The following is a 22,503-nucleotide window of genomic DNA, read 5'->3' on the forward strand; positions in this document are numbered from 1 at the left end:
GAGAAACAAGGTGAGAGTCTGTTCAGAAGTGGCTAGGATAACAGGTATCCAGAGGAGCAAAGAGGGCCTTCTGGTCACATTTGCTTCCATTATACACACTCAGCCTGCGGACTTCAGTCAAGTGGTTAATTTGACTGAGGCTGGCCTGTACAGACATGCAGGGCATCAGTTGGCTTTGAGCTCTGGTAGCCATCCTGAGAGTGTTTGTTTTCCTGGTTCATATTCAGATGCCTTCGCTGGCTGTGTGTTTGTTGGTTTTCCCTCCCTGTTGTCTTGTCTCCTACAGAATAATTCATAGCATGTTGATGACCGTTGGTAGTTAATGTCACAAAGCCTACTACTGAAGAAAAGTCCTATTTCTTAGCAATCCAGACATTTAATATTTCTAAGCCATGTCCCTTAAAAATAGAGTCGGGCTATGTAAAGCCAGTGAACACTGAACCCTCTTAAATATTTATATGACACCACATTCTCTCCCTGGCACTGTTCGTAGTAAATATGTATTTTCTATAGTTTAAGAAACTATAGACAAGTTGCAAAAATAGTAGAGTTTCCGTAGATCCCTCGCCCAGCTACCCTTACACTGATGCCTCATATAACCACGGGGGTATCAGAACCAGGAAATTAACGCTGGTACAGTATTATGAACCGGACTCTCGAGCTTATTTGAACTTCATCACTCTCCCCACTGACTCCGTTTTCCATTCACAGTTCTTTCCAGGATCCTACGTCGCATTGACTTGTCCTTTCCCTTTAGTCTTCAGCCCTCTGAGCAGTCTCTTTTTGTCTTTTGTAATTCGATGTGCTTAAAGAATGCTGATTGTAATTTTGTCAGATATCCCTCAGTTTGGGTTTGCCTGATCTTTTCTCACGATTGGATTGAGGATGTACAGTTTTGGCAAGAATCCCACGGAAATGATAGTTTGTGATGTTGACCTTGATCACCTGGTTGAGCTGGTATCTGCTGGCATTGTGTACTGTGACGTTATCATTTGTCCCTCTGTGGCTAATAAATTCGGGGGGATACTTTGAGACTATGAAAATGCTGCTTTTTCTCAACCTCTTGCCCACTAAAACAGCATGTCAGTGGATTTTGTCTGCAGCCATTATTGCTTTGGTGTTTTAATGGTGAGTTTATATTTTCTTCTTTCTTTCTACCCTTGTTCTTGGAATTCTTCTGTAAGGAAGCGATGTCCCTTATTTCATGTTTATGTATTCATTTAAAAAATGTTTAAAGAAGCACACACTTCGAGGAATTTATGTTATTCTACAGATTGTAATCTGATATTTTTCTTGTTTATTTTGTTGCTCAAAATGTATCACTTTTGGCCATTGGCGCTTCTTCAGCTTGGCTCCTGTGTCCTTTGAACAGGCCCCCATCCTTCTTGGAGCACCTCCTTACTCTCTGGCATCACAGAATGTTCAGACTCCTATTGTGTTTTCCCTGCCTTAGCTCTAGAACCGTAAGGTCTCCACAGAGGCCTGGTTCCTTTTATTGGATAATGGTGTTTAGAAACCAGATCTGGCAGTAGGTTCCTACTGTGGTAGTTACTGCTGTGGCCGAAAGGAGAGCTTGTCTGTTGGATTCGGAAGATTTTGTATGGAATTATTTATTTCAGAGAATTGTGGTTAGCCCTATGAGTCAAGGAGTATCACTCTGGAGGTGCACTGGGACCCGGTCAAAAGCTCCATGGTAATGACCAGATGTTTTATGTTAAAAGTGGTGTCACCTGGCTAGCTGAATGTAGGTCAGTGTTCCATTTTGATAGTTAAATTTTTATCATGATGGAGTAATTGATTGAACACATATTGTAGTTCAGTTGGTTGAAAAGCAAAGCAGCAAATGGCACTGGAAATGCACATGAATTTTGACATAGATGTGAAGGAAATGGAAATTCATCCTGTTTAATAGAACTCAAGTTTATTTATTTTTTTTTACCTTTCAGCGTTCTTGTGAATGTATCTTTTAAAAATAAATGAGTTGTTTTAAAGAACACACTCCTAGAATAGATGTTTGGAATCTGTTGACAAATTATTGACAGGTCAAGATAGTTAGAATTTTCAGTTACTTTTTTGAGCTCTTCAATAAAAATTTTACTACTTCCGATTCTTGAAGGTGGCAAGATGAATAAAAAGCAGAGAAAAACATCAATGAAATCAAAGTCATTGGTGCTTTAACTTTGCATTCTTGATCTAATACGCTGAGATTAAAGAGGAAGAAAGCCAGGCCCAACTTATTTATCCACATATAAGGTTTTTTTGTTTTTTTTTTTTCCATGTCAAAAAGTAAGTTTAGGACAAAGTCCTCATAGAATCTGAACCGCACATTTCTGTCTCAAGCGCCAATATAATTTTGTGCCAAGAAGTCTTTTTCCTGACCTTGACTTTCTGTAGGGAAAACTCGTCATTGGACACAATATGCTCTTGGATGTCATGCACACGGTTCATCAATTCTACTGCCCTCTGCCTGCGGTAAGTGACTCAGCCTGGGTCCAAATTTTTTTTGATGTTTATTTATTTTTGAGGGGGAGAGAGAGAGAGAGAGAGAGAGCGAGTGAGCACAGGGGAGGGGCAGAGAGAGAGAGGGAGACACAGAATCCCAAGCAGGCTCCAGGCTCCGAGCTGTCAGCACAGAGCCTGATGCAGGGCTCAAACTCACGATCTACAGGATCGTGACATGAGCCGAAGTTGGACGCTCAACGGAGTGAGTCCCCCAGGTGTCCCAAGCTGTGTTAAAACTTCATGATTCCTTGCCATGGCAACGACGTTGGCGGAGCTAGAGAGTATCATGCTAAGTGGAATAAGTCAGAGAAAGACAAACACTGTGTGATTTCACTCATGTGGAATATAAGAAACAAAACGAACGAGCAAAGGAGAAAAAAAGAGAGAGAGAGGCAAACCAAGAAACAGGCCCTTGACTGTAGAGAACACGCTGATGGTCACGAGAGGGGAGGCGGGTGGGGGATGGGCTAGGTCGGGAGGGGGAGGAAGGAGTGCACTTGTTGGGATGAGCTCTGGGTGACGTGTGGAAGTGGGGAATTACTGTGTCGTCCGCCTGAAACTAATATTACACCGTGTGTTGACTAACTGGAATTTAAATGAAAACTTAAAAAAAGAAGAGAAAGAAATTCCCAGTTCCTTATTACTATGACAGTGTTCTCTACATGAGAGCTGTTTCCTTGTAGGCACCATGTTCCCAGGGAGAGAGTCTCATGTGCTTAGTCGTACATTTTTGAAGAGATGTACTTACAGGCCGTTATCGGGAATCTTCAGTCATCCGCCATTGCCAGAGCAAAGTTGGACCTTTGTTCCGTCTTGACGCCAGTGGTTTGCTCAGTTAGCGCTGGCCGGGGCTTCTTCGGCCACGGCTGTGGTCTCCCAGTTCACTGCTGCTACCTTTAGCTATAATGGGGCCTTTGAAGGCCAGTTGTGCTTGGGGTCAGCCGAGCTGGATCAGGTCCTACAAAATTCACGATTACCTCTTGTGGGGCTGCCTTCCTTAGATTCTCTGTCAACCTTGCCGTTTTTGCTCCTGAAGCCAAGTCGTCTCAGTGCACCAGGGCACAGGCTTCTTGGGCCCTGCAGAAAAGGAGGTTCTCTTCTGTCTCGTCCTCCTCTGCTCCCAGCTGTGCACGTGGCCTCATCTTGCTTACCTCCCGTTGCTCGTCCTCCCCTCTCCTTTATTGGCTCTCCCTACTTTCCGCCTTCGGGGATCTCACCCACACTCATGCCGTCAGCTGAAGACAGTGCCATCTTTGTCTCCAGCCGTAATCTTTCCCCGGATGCAGGTGCACAGTTCCTGCCGACTCCACACGACTCCATCCGGATAGCCTTCAGACCAGGAGGTGTTTGTGATTTATAGGTCTCAGACGAGATGTGTAGCTTACACTGCCTTTCTTCCCTTCTCACTCTCTCCTAACCAGTTATCTCTCCTTATTCCTTTACTATAAACTATAAATGATACCCTCTCACCAGTACTGTTTTTTGACATTAGTTGGGCCTCTTCCTGGTCACTTACAGAATCCTGACCACTTGTCTCCGTGCTGTCTCTCACATTTGGACCTCTTCCTTTTAACTGCAAGTAGCCTTCTCATCTGGAGCCTAGCAGACCCCAGGCAGCCTTCCTTGTCTTTCAGCTCATCCTTTAAAACAAAGGTTGGCAAACTTTTTCTATAAATGGCCAGATAGTAAGATATTTTAGGCTTTTCAGGGTGTACAGTCCATATCACAGCTCTCAGCACTGCCATTATAGCCCGAAAATGGCCATAGAATAGATAAACAAATGGGTGTGGCTTTGCTCGAGTAAAACTTTGTTTAAAAAATAGGTAATGGGCCAGATTTGGCCTGTAGGCCATGGTTTGCCAATCCCTGCTTTCAGCTGCCACCACATTAATCTTTTATGACTTCTGGACTGGAAGAGCTCCTTCAGAGCTCAGTGTCGCTTATACATAGGGAAAGCCTGAGTTATTTCATGTTTCTTATGAGACGTTATTCCATCGCTGTCTTGATTGCTTTCTTTGGAAAAGTCTAGCAAAGCCCAGCTGAGAATACAGTGGATCTGCTGCTCCCCTTGTCCTATTTCTGTACCCTCAGGACTGTCAGGGCTTTTAGGACAACTGTATCACCCTCTGGGACTCAAAGTTTTCGTAGTGGTGAGTCTCAAAACAAATAGGACCGGTGTGAATTTGCAGTGTATAATCTAAACAGCTAATGTTTATTGCAGATCAGCCACTTCTGTTGGCCAAGTACAGCAGCTCCTCTCGTGATTTTTTTGACCTTTAAACCAGTGAAGTGATTGGTAAGGAAAGAGGAAAGTGTATTACATCCTGCGTCTGAACGCCAAATAGAGCTTGGCACAGAGGAGGCGTTGAATGTTAACAATTGAGCTATCTTCCGACTGTGCTAGTTTTATAATCTTCTGATATATGGCTCTGTTCACATCACTGACCCTGCTCAAAAGTCTGAACCTAATCCCACATTCTTTGCTTTTCTATACAGCTGATTCTTTGTAGCCTGGCGTATCCAGCTTCTCTGTGATCTGGCCCAGCTGTCCTGTGCCTTCTAGTCACTTGTTGGTCTCCTTTCGGCCAGCAGGCCCGGCTCATTTGTCCCTGGGAGCTGCTTTGTGTTTCAGCCTGTCCGTGGTTTGGTCTACCATTTCCTCCACTTTGGATTTTCTCCACGTTTGCTGTGTGCAGCTTTCCCTGTCTTACCAAGGTCCAGCAAACGCCTCTTCCGTGAAGTTTTCCATGCCCGCTTGCCTTGCCCAAGAGGTGATCTTTCCTTTCTCTGAACTCTCACAGAACTGTGTACCTCTTGTGCCTACAGTTTTTGTTGACAGCTCTCCCCCTTTCTTCTAGGTGATCGGCTCCTCTGGAGAAGGGGTTTACGGGTCCAAACGCCTAGTATAGCACATTGTCCACGTGCTTAATAAATGTCACCTTGAATGAAACTATTGTAGTTCTGAATCCAGTTCTAGTAGAAAGGGCATGTGATTTGCTGCAGAGTCGGACATGAGTTAGGAGACTTGGCCTCATCCCTTGCTTTATTACTAAGGCGACCTTAGTAAGTAATTGAACTTTGTGTTCTGTCCGTCAGAAGGAGAAAATGGTTTTCTTCCAGCTAGTTTTGGAAGAAGCATTGAGAATAAATGCGAAAACATATTTAAAATGGGAGAACTTTTGCATGCACTAGTAACACATTTTGCATTTAAAAGTGTTCTGAAGAATCCATGTTTTGGAGCTGCCTTTTAGGGGAGAGTCTCTTCTGAAGAATCTTCTTGGTACTTAGGCATGACCTTTTAGAAGGCATTGGTCCAGAGCTCTGTTATATATGCCAGCACTGGAAGGAGCCAGAATTCTAATTTTTTCTTGCTTTTGAGGCTCTGTGATGGCATGGAGGGGTGACAGCAGTCATTGTATTTTTGTTTGGCTTCAGCACTGAAACCACTTGTTCACGTATTGTCTGTTAATTTAACGACAGCCACTGAAAAGCTGGTAAATATTCCAAACTAGCTAAATACAGTGTGTATTTATAGACTTGGAAAGCTAATTGGAAGTGGCAGTTTGCTATGAAGCATGAATAACGCTGAAGAGAAGTGTAGTTACAAAGGGTCAGGAGTATGACGATTCAGTCTAGCGTGGCAATTATGTATGTAAATGAGTTCATTCAAAATTGGAGTCGTCTCCTTTCAGCTTTAGACTTCCTGATCAAAACAAACCGGGAAATAAATTGTCTAATTTAGGCACTTGCTACTGGTGCTTCTTTAGCAATTTTCTGAGTAGTTAAAGCATGCATCTTGCATATTGGAAGGTCTGTGCTTTAATGGCCTTTTTAACTAGCATTTCAGAGGCGTTCTCAGTAACGGTATAGCCTAGTTTACACAATGCCCATTTCCTATATAAACCATTCTATTTAAATAACCGTGCTAGTCTCGCTGTTAGGATGGATTTGTTGAATAGAGCTATTACTAAAAGCTTTCTTTGTGTAATAGAAACCTTTCCCCCTCCTGTTTCAGCCATAAGATACTGGAGTTTGTCTATTTTGGTTATGCAAAGGTTTTATTTCAGATCATAGGATCCCAGTCAGTGAGGAGATTGTGAAGATTTTCAGAAAGTAATTATTAACTGGAAATGAATCTGGCCGTTGAGTTTAAAGGGCCCGCGTGAGTATCAGTTTGAAGAGAGAGCTGTGAAGCTTGAAATGTTCATGTATGTTTGCAGTATTGTGAGTGTGTTTAGTAAAATCGCAGCAAGTCATCGTCCGTGTTTTGTTGTTTTTTAGGACTTAAATGAGTTTAAGGAGATGACAACATGTGTTTTCCCCAGGTAAGCTTTCTTCAAGGATTCTTTTTGTCTTTCATTCAAAACAGTGCTCCTACTATCTGTGATACAAACAGGTAATAAATAGTAATAATAGTAATTACCCGATCATGGTTACGATCCAGTTGATACAAGCTGGGAAATGTTTTAACAGGTCCAGCTGTGATAGTTTGATTTTATAATCGATGGTTTGTTTTATTCCATTAAAAATCAAAATTTGAACTCAGAGTGAAAATAGACGGCAATTTATTTCTTCTTGTCCCACACCCTGCGGTCCGAAAAACCGGTGGAGACTTCTTGGATTGGCTCTTGTCTCTCTGATACGTTGAACCTGCCTTGTCCTTGTCAGGTGTCCAGTTGAGAGTATTCTGTAGTTTGTCAAGAACTTTCTGGCTAGAGATTTTTTCCCTCAACATATGTTTTGGACCGTTTGCCTTATTGAAAATTCTTTTGTTTTTAGACTCTTGGATACAAAATTGATGGCCAGCACACAACCTTTTAAGGTATTTTTAAAATTTGAGCTATCACTGATAAGCTATGTTTTGATGTGTTTCGAATTGCCACTAGGAGCTTGAAATTCTGCTCTATTTAAATATCATTTTCTTTCTTTTATATATATATATATATATTTTTTTTTTTAACATTTATTTATTTTTGAGATACAGAGAGACAAAGCACAAGCAGGGAGGGACAGAGAGGGAGAGAGAGAGAGGGGGGGAGACACAGAATCTGAAGCAGGCTCCAGGCTCTGAGCTGTCAGCACAGAACCTGATGTGGGGCTTGAACCCAGGAGCCCTGAGCTCATGACTTGAGCTGATGTTGGACACCGAATGAGCTACCCAGGTGCCCCTAAATATCGTTTTCAAATATACCCAAAAAAGAAAAAAAAAATTGGAAAAGAACTAGAAATAAATATATCAAAATGTGAATAATGGTTGTCTTTGGGTGGTGGAATTATTTTTTCTCCTATATTCTTTTTGAATATAAACGTTTTTAATGTTAAAATATATAATGTGTTTTTTTGAGGGAGTGCGCTTGGCTGGCTCAGTCAGTAGAGCATGTGATTCTTGTTCTTGGGGTTGTGAGTTCAAGCCTCATGTTGGGCATAGAGCCTACTAAAAATGTGTGTGTGTGTGTGTGTGTGTGTGTGTGTGTATAATGCATTTTTTAATAGGTTACACATGCACACACTTCATTATTTTGCTGATTTTGTATATTTTGGTTCTATTTTCTAATCAGGAAAATTCAGGTAAAAGTATAGTTGTCTGCTGTTTTGTGAAGTGACTTTATATAACTGAGCAAAATGAATGCCAGAACTGTATAGGTTTCTGGCCCAAGTTCTGTAGGTATTTAACATGACTTAAAAACCTTTCATGTGGTGATACTTACCAAGCATGGTGAAAATGACACTTGGCTGTCTTTCACATTGAGTGAATGATGACTCTTGTGTTTCTTCAGAGAACACAAGGGGGCAGTACTAGATACTGGGTTTTTTTTGGTTTGTTTTTTTTTTTGTTTTTGTTTTTGTTTTTTGTTTGTTTGTTTTTTTGGGGGGGGTTCTGACATTCAGTGAATCTCTGCTGTAAGTTGTACTGAGATGATTTAAGCTCATACATAATTCTCTGCTTTTCTGGTTTGTAGGATATCATTAATAACACATCTCTTGCAGAACTGGAAAAGCGGTTAAAAGAGACACCTTTCAACCCTCCTAAAGTTGGTAAGAATATAAAGTGATCCTGATAGTGCCCAAGGCCCTTGTGATCATTACTGACGTATATCACACAAGGAAGGAGAAGTTGCTCTGGAAACCAGCCGTGCACATTTGTGGATCTTGGCTGAGTTGCCTTGCTCCTGCCCTGTGTTGACTTATGCTTTCTGAACAAAGCTGGTCTCATAATCCTACATCTATTTTAGGTTAATCAGTCAGGTAGCCATGCATTGAGAAGTCTAGCAATTAAAGCTTCAGGGCTTTTATTTCTTAATGCTTGGAATTCTCCCAAAACTTGATGTATCTATCTTTTCTGTGGGGCATTGTTTAAGCAGAGACAAAGAGTTGGTGCTTAATTGCCAGGGGTTGAATGGAAACACACTTTTTGTCTCAGGAAAGCCCAAGAACTGGGGGTCTAGGAAGGAGGGTCTCCACCTTTGCCTCCCGTCATTGGTGGCCAAGCTATGGAAGGGCAGCAGCGAGGAACACCAGAAGTAGGGAGGAATGTTTCTCAGGGCAGAGATGTTTTACCATGTCTGGTCATGGCCCCTACCCAGGTAGGGCCCTACCCAAGCCACGTGTTCCTTCCTTGGTTCCCGTTCGCCTCATTTTGCTGCTGATACCATAATTGGCATTCCATTAGCTGTAGTCTGCAAACTTCTGAAGACATTGATAATTGGACTAATGGTTCAGAAATTGACAATGGAAGGTACTAAAGCAGCCAAGATTACAGCCATTTGTTTCCCTTTCTGGGTAATAGTCCAAAAAAGGAATTAAGAAAAGGAGGGAGGGTGAGAGAGGAAAGCCTAGACCTTTTTGTCTAACACTATGATGGAAATCATTGATTTTGGAAATAAATGTGTGTTTCAGTTGATGGTAGAATAGAGCCTCTTACCTACTTGGCGTCATGTTAACAGATTTTTTTAAAGCTTAATGTCTAATATTTAATACAGAGGTTAAAAAAATTCTTGCTTAAAGACCCTTATGTTGACTTAAGAACATTCACAGTCTAGGGGCGCCTGGGTGGCTCAGTCTGTTAAGCCTTGGACTTTGGCTCAGGTCACGATCTCTCTTTTAAGAAAGAAAAAAAAAAAAAACAAACAGTCACAGTCTTTTTGTTGTTAATTTCCATTCATGCTTTTGGTTTTGTTGCAGCATTTTGATACTCATTTCCAGAATGGTGCTAGGAAATATTTATGAGTGATAGTTGTTTTTTTGTTTTTGTTTTTGTTTTTGTTTTAAAGAGTTAGAGTTTTACCCTATTCTTTCTGTGTAATATTCTGGGACGTGGCAGAGAATTTACTCTAAAGCAGGTTACTCTTCCCAGACACTGCGCTCAGCATCTGTGCGTTGATCAGTGTGACGTAAGAATCGCGTAAAGCGGTCTCTCCTAAGAAGTGGCCCCGTATTTGATGGGCAGCATTTTTCTTTAATGTTGTTTAATGTTTTATTTATTTTTGAGAGAGAGTGAGAGATACAGAGCGTGAGCAGGGGAGGGTCAGAGAGAGAGGGAGACACAGAATCCGAAGCAGGCTCCAGGCTCCGAACTGTCCGCACAGAGCCCAACGTGGGGCTCGAACTCACGAACCGTGAGATCATGACCTGAGCCAAAGTCGGACGCTTAACTGACTGAGCCACCCAAGCGCCCCTCCATGGGCAGCATGATCGCACGTTCTGATCCAGTTTGGGAGTTAGTTGTACCTTCATCTTTAGATCCATACGTTTGGAAATGTGGCAGAGGGCAGTGCTGATCATTGGCAGAGTTGCCAATGCTGAGTGGCGTCTTTTGCCTTCTGGGAGGGTTACCTGGGGTATTGATGGATGACAGTTACCAAGCATTTACCACGTGCCAGGCACGATGTGAGAGCTTTACTGACATTAGGTCGTTTGATCCTCACAAAAGCCTAACGAGGGAGGTTTTCATCTCCATCCTGCCAAAGTGGAGGCCCCGAGGTGAAGCGACTTGCCTGAGATCACATAGCAAATACATGGTGGAGCCAGGATTTAAACTCAGACGGCGGGACCCACAAATCCATGCTCTTAGTCATGACTGAAATACCGATTACGTCTCTCTATCATCAGGGAAGAAGTTCCTCGTGACCTCAGGAAGCGGGCAGAAGACAGGTCATTGTCATAGAGCAAGTTATACATGATCGTAAATAGCACCTGCCCGTGTGCAGTCGGGAGGCCTGTGGCTGGGTCTCTGATGATGTAACTGAGGCATTTCTCTAGTCTAGACCCAACCTCTCATGTTCAGTGACCCTTTTTTCTCATATTGCAAGGTCTTGTGTGGAGAGAATGAAGAAGTAGATAGCCTTTTCCTGCTTGTCTGGGATATTTATACAGCACATACCAGTGCAATTTGGATGTGGTAGGGTAGCGTGCCTACTAGTCTTCATGATGTGTGATGTCCTTGGGAAAACCCTTTGTTCTTTTTTCTCTTTAGAAAGTGCAGAAGGTTTTCCAAGTTACGACACAGCTACTGAGCAACTCCACGAGGCAGGCTATGACGCTTATATCACAGGGCTGTGCTTCCTCTCCATGGCGAACTACCTAGGTACTCACTAGACCTGTTTCCTCCAAACACACCACGGTCGGGGGCGGATCTTGCCTGTCTGCACTTTACGTGGGGCCCACTTTCCCAGGTAGAAGTGGGGGGGGGGTTGGAGGTCAGAGTGGGAGGGCTTTGCGGTAAGGCGTGGAGAGTGCACGAGGAAGACCCGTTGACACTTAACTGGTGTGGCGCCTGGTGCTTGGCCCTTACGAGTGCCTCTGACCCTTCTGAACGGGAGAGTTGATTGACATAGGCTGTCGTCTGAACTTTTAGGCTCTGTCTCCTTGACCGTGTGTGTAACACTCTGCTTTTTTTCTTCATTAGGTTCTTTTCTTAGCCCTCCAAAAATTCACGTGTCTGCCAGATCAAAACTCATTGAACCTTTTTTTAACAAGTAAGTAAGCAGAGCCCCAGTGGCCATGTTCTCTCACTGATGTCAGGGTGATTGGGAGCTCTTGTGCATTTTTACATAAAGGATTTCTCATCTCTAGTGACTCACGTGTTTTTTTGAAAACAGAAATTGACCTTCTGGGAAATGATTTATTAAATACATTGGCTTAAAAGAAAGAAAGAAAACACTGCCAAAAGTAGTGTGTCTCTTCCAAGACGAAGAACTGGTGGTTTTGGCATTTGAATTGCCTTTAAGGGAGACTCAGAGAGAGAGAGAGAGAGAGAGAGAGAGAGAGAGAGAGAGAGAGAGAGAGAGTGTGTGTGTGTGTGTGTGTGTGTGTGTGTGTGTGTGTATGTATACACAGTTGGACCTAACACTGCTAACATACTTTACACATGAGGTTATTATTTATACTTGCATTATTATCTCATTAAAATTCTTTCTAAGGAGATGTTGGTTACACAAATGGCTTTTAAGATAATCTATGGTGAAGTCTTGATTGTCATTTCATCCTGAGCTTTCATCTGCGTGGATTCAATGAAGTAAAAAGCTTGCTCGTGTACTTACAGTTGGAAGAAGTCTGTGTGATTTAGGGAGACGTCAAAGTTCAGAGCATTTTCAAAGACTCTCGAGATGATGACTTCAAAGTGTGGCTTGTGCTTTCTTGGCATCGTTGAGACTAAAGTTATGGATGTGACCCTCAGGCCGGCCACAGTTGGGCTCTGTGCCAGAGCCCTAAGCCTTCTTTACCCCTGCTTTCTTAACAGAATTTGTTCTAGGAGATTCTGGGTGAGCCAGAAAGAATGAGGCAGCCCACATCGGTCATTCCCACTGGGAGAAAGAACTGTTTGAGCGTTGGGTTGGTTACATCATTTCCTTACATTATACACAGCACTTTACAATTCTTTCAGTGAGAGCACCATTTCCTTTGGATGTCTATATAAATGCTAGTATCGCAGTGCTTGTACTTAAAGTGACATGCTGCAGAGACAGATGTTAATTGCAAACATCTGGATTCCTACAGGTTTGGAATTTGTGTAGTCTGAGTTAGTAAATTTTATCACACTGTGGCTTCTTATTTTTAAATCTTCTTTTATCTGGAAGTTCAGAGGTAAATGTGTTTGATTTTTTTTTTTTTTAATTTTGAGAACGAGGATGGTGGGGGGAGGGATGAGGGGGAAAGAGAATCTTAAGCAGACGCCACACTCAGCGTGGAGCCCAGCACAGGGTTCACTGCCGTGACTGTGAGATCATGACCTGAGCCGAAATCACGAGTCAGATGCTCAACTGACTGAGCCACCCAGGTGGCCTTCTACTGTGTTTGACTGTCAAAACGTCTTTCAGAGAGGAACGGGAAGCAATGTAGTATATATTGAAAATCAAGTTGAAATTTTTAATTAAGTTTTTAATTTTAATTCCAGTATAGTTAACATACAGTGTCATGTTGGTTTCAGGTGTATACTATAGTGATTCAGCAATTCTATACATTATTCAGTGTGCATCATGCTAATGTACAGAGTTTAATTTCTTTTTTTATGGAAAATTAATTCTGCTAACAGTTGAGCCCTTGCTGTCTATCCAATTCCTTATGGGAAAAACAGAATATTCTTAGCTCTTAACTTTTATTTTGGGGGTTGTGTTTATCTTTGTAAATCTTTGAAAGGGCAGCTTAAGTCATAGACCATGGAGTATGCAGGTGACCTTAAATATTGTTTGGGTCATGGCCATTCCTTGCATTTTTATGTGCAGGATGTTAAGTTCATAATTCAATGATATTTTTCAACTGGGACATGTTTACTCATTTTTTTAATATAATTTTAAAAATCAGTTTATTTTTTATTTTTTATTAAAAAAATTTTTTTTTAACGTTTATTTATTTTTGAGACAGAGAGAGACAGAGCATGAACGGGGGAGGGTCAGAGAGAGAGGGAGACACAGAATCGGAAGCAGGTCCCAGGCTCTGAGCTGTCAGCACAGAGCCCGACGCGGGTATTTTTAATTTTTAAATGTTTGTTTTGAGAGAGAGAGAGCCTGCGTGAGGGTGGGGGAAGAGCAGAGAGAGAGAGGGGGAGAGAGAATTATAAGCAGCTCCACACTGTCAGGTGTCAGCACAGAACCCCATGCAGGGCTTGATCTCACAAACCGTGAGGTCATGAGCTGAGCCAAAATTAAGGCACCCCCATATTTACTCATTTTTAAATATTTAAAACAATGATCCTGCTTCTCCAGTAACATCAAGTCCTTATAAAATCAGGTGATGGATACAAATTAGGTTTGATAATAGGCTGCATCTAGTTTATCAGTAGTCTGTGACCGACATGAAGAGCAATCAAAATTAGCTTTAAGAAATTTAACAAAGACTTGATATATTTCTAGGTGAATTTGTTATTGCTGATAATATGCAAGGCTATTACTCAAGAGAACTGGACAATTTCATTAAAAAATTTTTTACGTGTATGTATTTATTTTGAGAGAGAGAGCGAGAGTGTGCATGTACACACGAGCGTGAGTGGGGGAGGAGCAGAGAGAGAGGGAGACACAGAACCCGAAGCAGGCTCCAGGCCTTGAGCTGTCAGCACAGAGCCTGACGTGGGGCTTGAACTCACGAACCACGAGATCATGACCTGAGCCGAAGTTGGTCACTTAACTGACTGAGCCACCTAGATGCCCCAAGGACAGTTTCAGTTTAAATTTGGAATGTTCATTTATATTTTTTTCCTGAAACCTCGCTGCATAGCAAAAATGGTTGAGGATTCAGGAATCCTCCTGTGATATTGCACTGAAAATTCTTGATTTTTTGCTCCATTTTCCCCCCCATCTGTAAAGGAAGAATATTTTCTTCGTCTTTGAAGGAAAAAAAGTCCAGCAGGATTTGAAATGCAAAATAGGAACTATTTTTATTGTGTATTGGAATAGCATGGTCAAGTACAGTCATCCATTTTTCTTTGAAAAATAATTGGTATGCAACGTTGTGTTAGTTTCAGGTGTACAAAGTAGTGACGTTATATTTACATACATTATGAAATGCGGTCATCCCTTCTCAACCCATTTAGAAAGTGGGAAAAGCACTTGCTTCTTTGAACATCTCTTTCTGTGTTAATAATGACCTCATTCTTAACTTCCATGCATGTTTGATTTATGACATTAACCTTGATTTTGCCATTTTTTTCAAGATACCCTTGTAGAGAAACATCCAGAAATGGCCATCAACATTCCCTCAAGTGGTTGATTTTAGAAAAATCTGTAAATTTTTCTGAGAGTTTATTTGTTTGGCACCAGGCTTTTCTCAGCGTGAGCTTAACTAAATATTGCACAGTCCTAACATAAATTTGGATGGAAATCTAACTGCCTACATATGCAGAGAACGTTTTGTTCCTCTCTCGCCAGATTTATGTTTAAAAAGTAAACCTTGAGGGGGAAATAAACTGCACCTATTTCTGCATTATTCGGAATTAGCATTTGGCTACATTAGTTATGCCTTCTTGGGAAGTTTTTATTGAGAGCTATCGGGAGCTCCCTGAGACAGCTGGCATTGGAGAGGTCTGCAGAGACGGAATGAAGCGTGAGGTGCTTTCTGAGCCATATTTGTCTGGAAGATCGTCCTGTGAGGATTTTGCATGCTGCCATTTTGTCTCTTTCATGGTCCCGGGCACCTCCTACATTTCTCCTTCCTTTGTTGGAAACCGAAGGAAAGTCCTAAAGGAGTAGAGCAGTGGCAGTCCGCATCAGACCCCTGCTGATGATTGGCTGTGTGGAGTGTGCCCTTCGTTTATGTTGTAGGCTCTCTGGGCAGGAAGTGATTCACCTCCTTTTAGAACCTTGGTCAGTTTTGATCAATGTGTGGAAAACCAAACTTCGAGAAGATCCTTTGGTCAAATCCTTTTAGGCTGGAAAGAGCTAAAAATACTCTCTGCTTTCACTTCTTTTCATACCACAGAAGGCACAAAATCAGGCTTTTGCCTTAGGTTTTGTTAATAGTCATCTGTGTCTGCAAGGCACGTTGAACTCTCGCTCGATAACCTTTTCTGAAGGTTTTTGGGAAGGTTGTTTTCTATTGACCTCATTTCTTAGAAGGAGGAAGGAAATGAGCAAATCTTTTATTTTGGCTAATCTCTGCATGTAAGGGAATTAAAAAGGAAGACTTGCCTGCAGTTTGCTGTAGAGGATGGCCGTCTTGTTCTTGACACAAGTGTCCTGAGTAGGAACAGGATTCCTCTAGAAATCTAGGCCTTCTTGGGATGACATTGCTGGATTTTGTCCCTACACTCGAGGTGAGGACAAGCCAGAAGAAGGAGTGATAGGCTCTTGGGCAAATTGTTTCCTCCCCTGTAAATTGGGGATAAAACTATTAATCTCCCATAGAAGTTACCAAGATTGCATGAGGTGTTAAAGTTCACTGCCCAATATTTATTATTTTCCTTTCTCAAAGCGTAAGAGAATTTAGCACGCTGGGGGATCTGAAAAGGAGATGCGGCGGTGGATGTGTTTTGTGTTAATGGTTTCATGATAAAGAAGAAAGTTATCACGTGGATATAAAATTAGAGCACATGGAAAGTGTTCACTCTTTTTTTTTTTTTGAATGTTTATTCACTTTTGAGAGAGAGACAGTGGGAGTGGGGAAGGGGCGGAGAGAGAGGGAGACAGAGAATCTGAAGCGGGCTCCGGGCTCTGAGCTGGCAGCACGGAGCCCGACGCGGGGCTCGAACTCATAAACCGTGAGGTCATGGCCTGAGAAAGTCGGACACTTAACCGACCGAGCCACCTGGGTGCCCCAGGAAAGTGTTCACTCTTGCTTGTACCCACCTTTTAGTGTTTGCCTGTGAGAAATCAGGTGGTGAGGAAGTGTTTCAGATTGGTCCATGGCGGAAGCAAGTTTGCTTTGGTTTGGAGCATTTATATTAAAGTTCTATTAGTCAGATGAATACAGCAGTTTTTTGCAAAAGGTTGTGTAGGTACCAGTAAACGTGATTAGCGTAGAGGGGGAGGGGTCATTATGATGCCTGAAATAAAACACACCGTGTTTTTTCCCATTTCCTCTGTGGAGAGCAATCACGTGCTCGCCGCAAGTTGTTTTTTTTTCCTTTTGTTTAAAACCTCTATTCATTATTTTATTTTATTCTACTTATTTATTTAATTTTATTTCTTTAATTTACATCCAAATTAGTTAGCATATAGTGCAATCACGATTTCAGGAGTTTAAGATTCCTTAATGATTCCTTTAAGATTCCTTAAGATTCCTTAATGCCCCTTACTCATTTAGCCCATCCCCCCTCCCACAGCCCCTCTAGTAACCCTCTGTTTATTCTCCATATTTGAGTCTCTTATGTTTTTCCCCCTTCCTGTTTTTATATTATTTTTGCTTCCCTTCCCTTGTGTTCATCTGTTCTGTGTCTTAAAGTCCTCACATGAGTGAAGTCATATTTGTCTTTCTCTAATTTCGCTTAGCGTAATATCCTCTAGTTCATCCACATAGTTGCAAATGACAAGATTCCATTCTTTCTGATTGCCGAGTAATACTCCATTGTGTGTGAATGTATGTATGTATATATATCTATATATCTATATATCTATATCTATATCTATATATCTTTAAACATTTTTTTTAATGTTTATTTATTTTTGAGAGAGACAGAGATAGAAGGTGAGTGGGTTAGGGGCAGGGAGAGAGGGAGACACAGAATCCGAAGCAGGTTCCAGGCTCCAAGCTGTCAGCACAGAGCCCGATGTGGGGCTCAAACTCAGGAGCTATGAGATCATGACCTGAGCTAAAGTCGGATGCTTAGCTGACTGAGCCACCCAGGCACCCCACATCTTCTTCTTTTTTTTTTTTTTTAATTTTTTTTTTTTAACATTTATTTATTTTTGAGACAGAGAGAGACAGAGCATGAACAGGGGAGGAGGGTCAGAGAGAGGGAGGCACAGAATCTGAAACAGGCTCCAGGCTCTGAGCAGTCAGCACACAGCCCGACGCGGGGCTCGAACTCATGGACCGCAAGATCACTACCTGAGCCGAAGTCGGACTGAGCTTAACCGACTGAGCCTCCCAGGCGCCCCCACATCTTCTTTATCCATTCATCCATCAATGGACATTTGGGCTCTTTCCATACTTTGGCTATTGTTGACAGTGCTGCTATAAACATTGGGGTGCACGTCCCCCTTCGAAACACCATCCCTGTATCCCTTGGATAAATAGCTAATAGTGCAATTGCTGGGTTGTAGGATAGTTCTATTTTTAATTTTTTGAGGAGGCTTCGTACTCTTTTCCAGAGCGGCTGCACCAGCTTGCATTCCCACCAACAATGCAAAAGAGATCTTCTTTCTCCCGCATCCTCACCAATATCTGTTGTTGCCTGAGTTGTTGATGTGAGCCCTTCTGACGGGTGTGAGGTGGTATCTCATTGTGGTTTTGATTTGTATTTCACTGGTGATGAGTGATGTTAAGCATCTTTTCATGTGTCAGTTGGCCATCTGGATGTCTTTTTTGGAGAAGTGTCTATTCATGTCTCTTGCCCATTTCTTCACTGGATTCTTTGTTTTTTGGGTGTGGAGTTTGAGAAGTTCTCCATAGATTTTGGATAGTAACCCTTTATCTGATATGTCGTTTGCAAATATCTTCTCCCACTCCGTCGGTTGCCTTTTAGTTTTGCTGATTGTTTCCTTCACTGTGCAGAAGCTTTTTATTTTGATGAGGTCCCAATAGTTCATTTTGGCTTTTGTTTCCCTTGCCTCCAGAGACGTGTTGAGTAAGAAGTTTCTGTGGCTGAGGTCAAAGAGGTTTTTGCCTGCTTTCTTCTTGAGGATATTGATGGCTTCCTGTCTTTCGTTTAGGTCTTTTATCCATTTTGAGTTTTTGTGTCTGGTGTAAGAAAGTGGTCCAGGTTCATTCTCCTGCATGTCGCTGTCCAGTTTTCCCAGCACCACTTGCTGAAGAGACAATCTTTATTCCATGGGATATTCTTTCCTGCTTTTTCAAAGATGAGTTGGCCATACGTTTGTGGGCCCATTTCTGGGTTCTCTATTCTGTTCCACTGATCTGAGTGTCTGTTTTGTGCCATCGTTTTTTCCCTTGTAATATATGCGTGTGCATCACACTTAACATCAGAGAGATTCAGAACTGAAGGACTGTAGGAAAACAAAATATGTCCTTTCTGTCCAGCCCTTTCACTGACAATGGGGAGAGCCACGCTCATTTGCCCCATTTGCTAGCAACTGCCATTCGTACGGAGCAGCGTGGAGTGCTGGATCACTCGTGAGTTGTCCGTGGGCACAAGTGTTTGGAAGTGCAGACCCTGCTTGTCTCTCGAGAGTTCTACCCAATCACCTGCCAGGTGATTGCTTATCCTCTTCCTGGTGGTCATTCCCTCATACAGAAGGTGCTGGAATAACAGGAGGACGAGCCTGCTCTGTTCTGATTCCCTGTGTTGGTTCTCAGTTTTTAGCATCCTGGCTGATGGGTCAAATGTGTCTTTACTGACTGTTCAGGTCGAGTATAAATTAAGTCTGTCGTTAGAAGCGTTACAGTGATTTCCCCCACCATGAGACTTCCGACGTCCCAACATAAGTGAGAGTTACAACACAATTTGTACCATTGGTAAGGCATGGCTAAGGCTGTCACAACAGTCCGCATAATTGGTTCCATTTGCTTCTCAAATTTTAAAAAACTTGTTTAACTCCTCCAGTAGAATTGTTTCATTTTGGGATATCGGGTGGTAGCACAGTGCACTTGTGGTCTGTGTGATCAGGTACCTGGGTTTGAATTTGAATCCCAGTCCCATTTCTTAAACCTGTGCCACCTTGGGCAAGTTACTTACCCTCTCTGTGCCTCAGCTTCCTCGTCTGTCAACGGAGAATGTTCCTGCTCATTTGATAGGCCTGTAGTGAGCGTAGAATGAGAGAATGTGTGTAAAATGGACAGTGGCTGGCAAATCGTGGTGCTCGGTCAGCCTGGGGCTGCTACGCTGCCGTGGGGACATTTATACCTGGAGGATGTGCTTCTCTGACCAGCTGCCAGGAGCACACACAGGGCTGTTTGACTTTCATAGAAGACACCCTACGATCATCCCTCCTGTGCTGCCCATACCCTGAAAGTACGGTTCTCTATTCACTTACGAGCCTTGATCAGCAAAGGGAAGGCGGGGAGGAAAGGCCGCCTGTAACTGAGTGGTGTCCAGGGAGAGGACATGAATGTGTTTTCTTCTTTTCCTTATTGCTTTTGTCCTTTGAGGCCTGTGGTTGTTTCTCAGCCTTTGTGCTGTGTAGCATTTCCAGGTGTGGATTTTTACTGGGAGAAGAGAGGAAAGAGATAGCATTTACTTAGTGACCTGTGGGAAGCTGTTTCTTTTTATTTTTTTTTAACAGCTTTATTGGGATGTAAATTCACACAACATATAATCCACCCATTTAAAGTGTCCGATCCGGGGCTCCTGGGTAGCTCAGTCGGTTGAACGTCTGACTTCGGCTCAGGTCATGATCTTGCAGTTCATAGGTTCAAGCCCTGCATCAGGCTCTTTGCTCACAGCTCAGACCCTGGAGCCTGCTTTGGATTTTGTGTCTCCCCCTCTCTCTGCTCCTCCCCTGCTCATGCTCTCTCTCTTCCTCTCTCAAAAATAATAAATGTTAAAAAAAGTAAATAAATCATACAATCCACTGGTTTTTGGTATATGACATTATTACTTCTTTTAAATTATGGCAAAATACGTGTAACATCCAATTTGCTGTTTGAAACACACATTTTTAAGTGTACAGTTCAGTGGCATTAAGGACATTCACAGTTTGGTGCAACCATCATCCTATATTTTCAGAGCTTTTTCCTCACCCCAAATAGCAACTCCGTAACCATTAAGCAATAACTCCTCACCCCTGCCTCCCCTCAGCTCCTGGGACCTTCTTCTGATCTACTTTTTTGTCTTTATAAATTTTGTCCTTTTCGTGAGCTGTTCCTTTTTGAGCACCTCATTGCTTCAGTGAGATTTTAATCTGTTAGATTACACTTTGCAAACACCTGGGGCATCTTTCTTTCCCATTTGTTTGCTGTCTTCTGTTTCCGTCACTTCTTAGACACACGCGCCTCGAGATAGGTGGATGCGACGTTGTGCAAGTACCTCGGCCGAGGGTTGCTTGTTGGCAGGTCTGCGGAAGCCTGACGAGCGGAGCAGAGGCCTCAGGCCGGGCCATCCTGCCACGCTGCTGGGACAGGCATCCTTTGCGCCGCTGGGCTTCTGCGTCTGGGAAACGGGGTTAATAAACTTCCTCCTGGTCAGGTCGACCTGTGGCTGCACTGCAGCATCGGCGAGGCCGCTCAGCGCGGCGTGCGGCCTGTCGTGGACGCACAGAGTGCGGTTGTTGCTGTGACTTTGACCGAAGTGAACCTCCAAGAAGGGAACGTGATTCTCATTTTTCCTGGTAGCAGGGAAGTGGTAGATAAAGCAAGCAGGCTGTGTGTGCGTCGCTGAGTTGTCTTGGGGCCGAGGTGCACGATGCCCATGAAAACCTTTCTGTAGACGACAGCAGCCCAGGATCCGCTCAGAGAGCGCCGCCTGTCTTCGCGTCGGAGTGAAAAAGGTCTTGCCGCGAGGTTGTGTCGTGAATGGGAACCGGAGACTCTGCCCGTGTGCCGGTCACGCTCGCGTGTGTGGAGACTTACGAGGCCGGCGAGGCAGCCAAGTGAGGCACACGGTGTCCTCCGTTCGTCTGCCACCGGGAGCGGCTGTGCCGTGTGCGCGTCTCTTGCCCCAGCAGCCTCCGGTGATGCTGGAGCCGAGGAGGGCAGGGAGGCGGGACGGAGGCAGGCCGTGGCAGTGGTGATCGTGGGACCCTTCGTGTTCAGTGGGCTGGCTTCCCCAAAAACATGTAGCGGTTGTCCTTTAATTCCGTATTCGCAGTGCTGGCATGAAGGGGTCATGTTCTCTGCCCCTCACCCTCTTCCAAAACTGGATTTTGCACCAGGGACAGGGAGCAGAGTCCATCACTCATTCTGAACTGAGTAGAAGGGGACTGTGGTGCTATCGTGGAGGTGACCTTTTTGTCATGAAGAGCCAAGCAGTAGGAGTCCAGGGGGCGCCCGCGTGGCTCAGGGGGTTAAGCGTCTGACTCTGGCTCGGGTCATGATCTCACGGTTCATGAGTTCGAGCCCCATGTCGGGCTTCACGCTGACGGTGCAGAGCCTGCTTCATTCTTGCTCTCTGCTCTCTCTCTGCCCCTCGCCGGCTCATGCTTTCTCTCTCTCTCAAAATACATAAATAAACTTAAAAAAAAATGGAGTCTGGGGGGCGCCTGGCTGGTTCAGTCGGAAGAGCATGTGATGTTTGATCTTAGGGTCATGAGTTTGAGGCCCATGTTAGGTATAGAGATTACTTAAATAAATAAAAGAAAAAAACTTTAAAAAAGAGTCCATTTTCAACTTCTCCAATTTGTGCAAATCTTGCAGTCTGGCACCATGAGGAGTAAAATCGCAGCACTGCAAATGCTTAGAGCAGCCTCCCAGATTCCAGAAGGATTAGAACCGGTTTCTCCCTAGCTTCCAGAATGTGTTTTATTCTAGTACACAGGATGTATTTTATCCTCACATACCTTAACCAAAGCCCTTTGTTTATTAATTTTTTAATTTATAAAAAATGTTTATTTATTTTGAGAGAGAGAGAGCACACATGCACAAGCGAGAGAAGGGGCAGAGGTGGGGGGGAGGAGAGAGAATCCCAAGGAGACTACGTGTTGTCAGTGCAGAGCCCAACTTGGGGCTCGATCCCATGAACCCGGAAATTATAACCTGAGCCGAAATCGGGAGTTGGACGCTTAACCGACTGAGTCCCCCAGATGCCCCCAAAGCCCTTTATTTAAACCCGAGTCATGTTTGCTTCACTTTTGGTTCCCCGAGTTACTAGGATAGAAAGAATCTCCAAGAATTGACTTGGTTTGATCACCCCAGAAATTCTTAAGTACGTTGATTTTCAGGAAGGTAGAAAACCGCTGAGTCTCGGGCACATTAAATTCTTCTCAGGCCTTTAGTCTGGCTTAAGACGGGGACCCTGTG

The 22,503-nt window shown here is 43.3% G+C and overlaps 1 protein-coding gene across 3 annotated transcripts in view; it reads left to right on the top strand.

The window, feature by feature from the left end:
* Positions 1-22,503, top strand: part of PARN (poly(A)-specific ribonuclease) — a 168,295-nt gene that overhangs the window by 27,753 nt on the left and 118,039 nt on the right. For 2 of the 3 annotated variants that reach the window (XM_043560491.1, XM_043560492.1), the window contains exons 13-18: positions 2,395-2,472; positions 6,784-6,827; positions 7,282-7,324; positions 8,463-8,538; positions 10,976-11,086; positions 11,408-11,477. In XM_043560491.1, the coding sequence (XP_043416426.1) occupies positions 2,395-2,472; positions 6,784-6,827; positions 7,282-7,324; positions 8,463-8,538; positions 10,976-11,086; positions 11,408-11,477 (422 nt within the window). The remainder of the gene's footprint in view (positions 1-2,394; positions 2,473-6,783; positions 6,828-7,281; positions 7,325-8,462; positions 8,539-10,975; positions 11,087-11,407; positions 11,478-22,503) is intronic. The other variant, XM_043560493.1, reaches the window with a different exon arrangement.

This window comes from Prionailurus bengalensis, chromosome E3 (assembly GCF_016509475.1).
Source record: "Prionailurus bengalensis isolate Pbe53 chromosome E3, Fcat_Pben_1.1_paternal_pri, whole genome shotgun sequence".
NCBI lineage: Eukaryota > Metazoa > Chordata > Mammalia > Carnivora > Felidae > Prionailurus > Prionailurus bengalensis.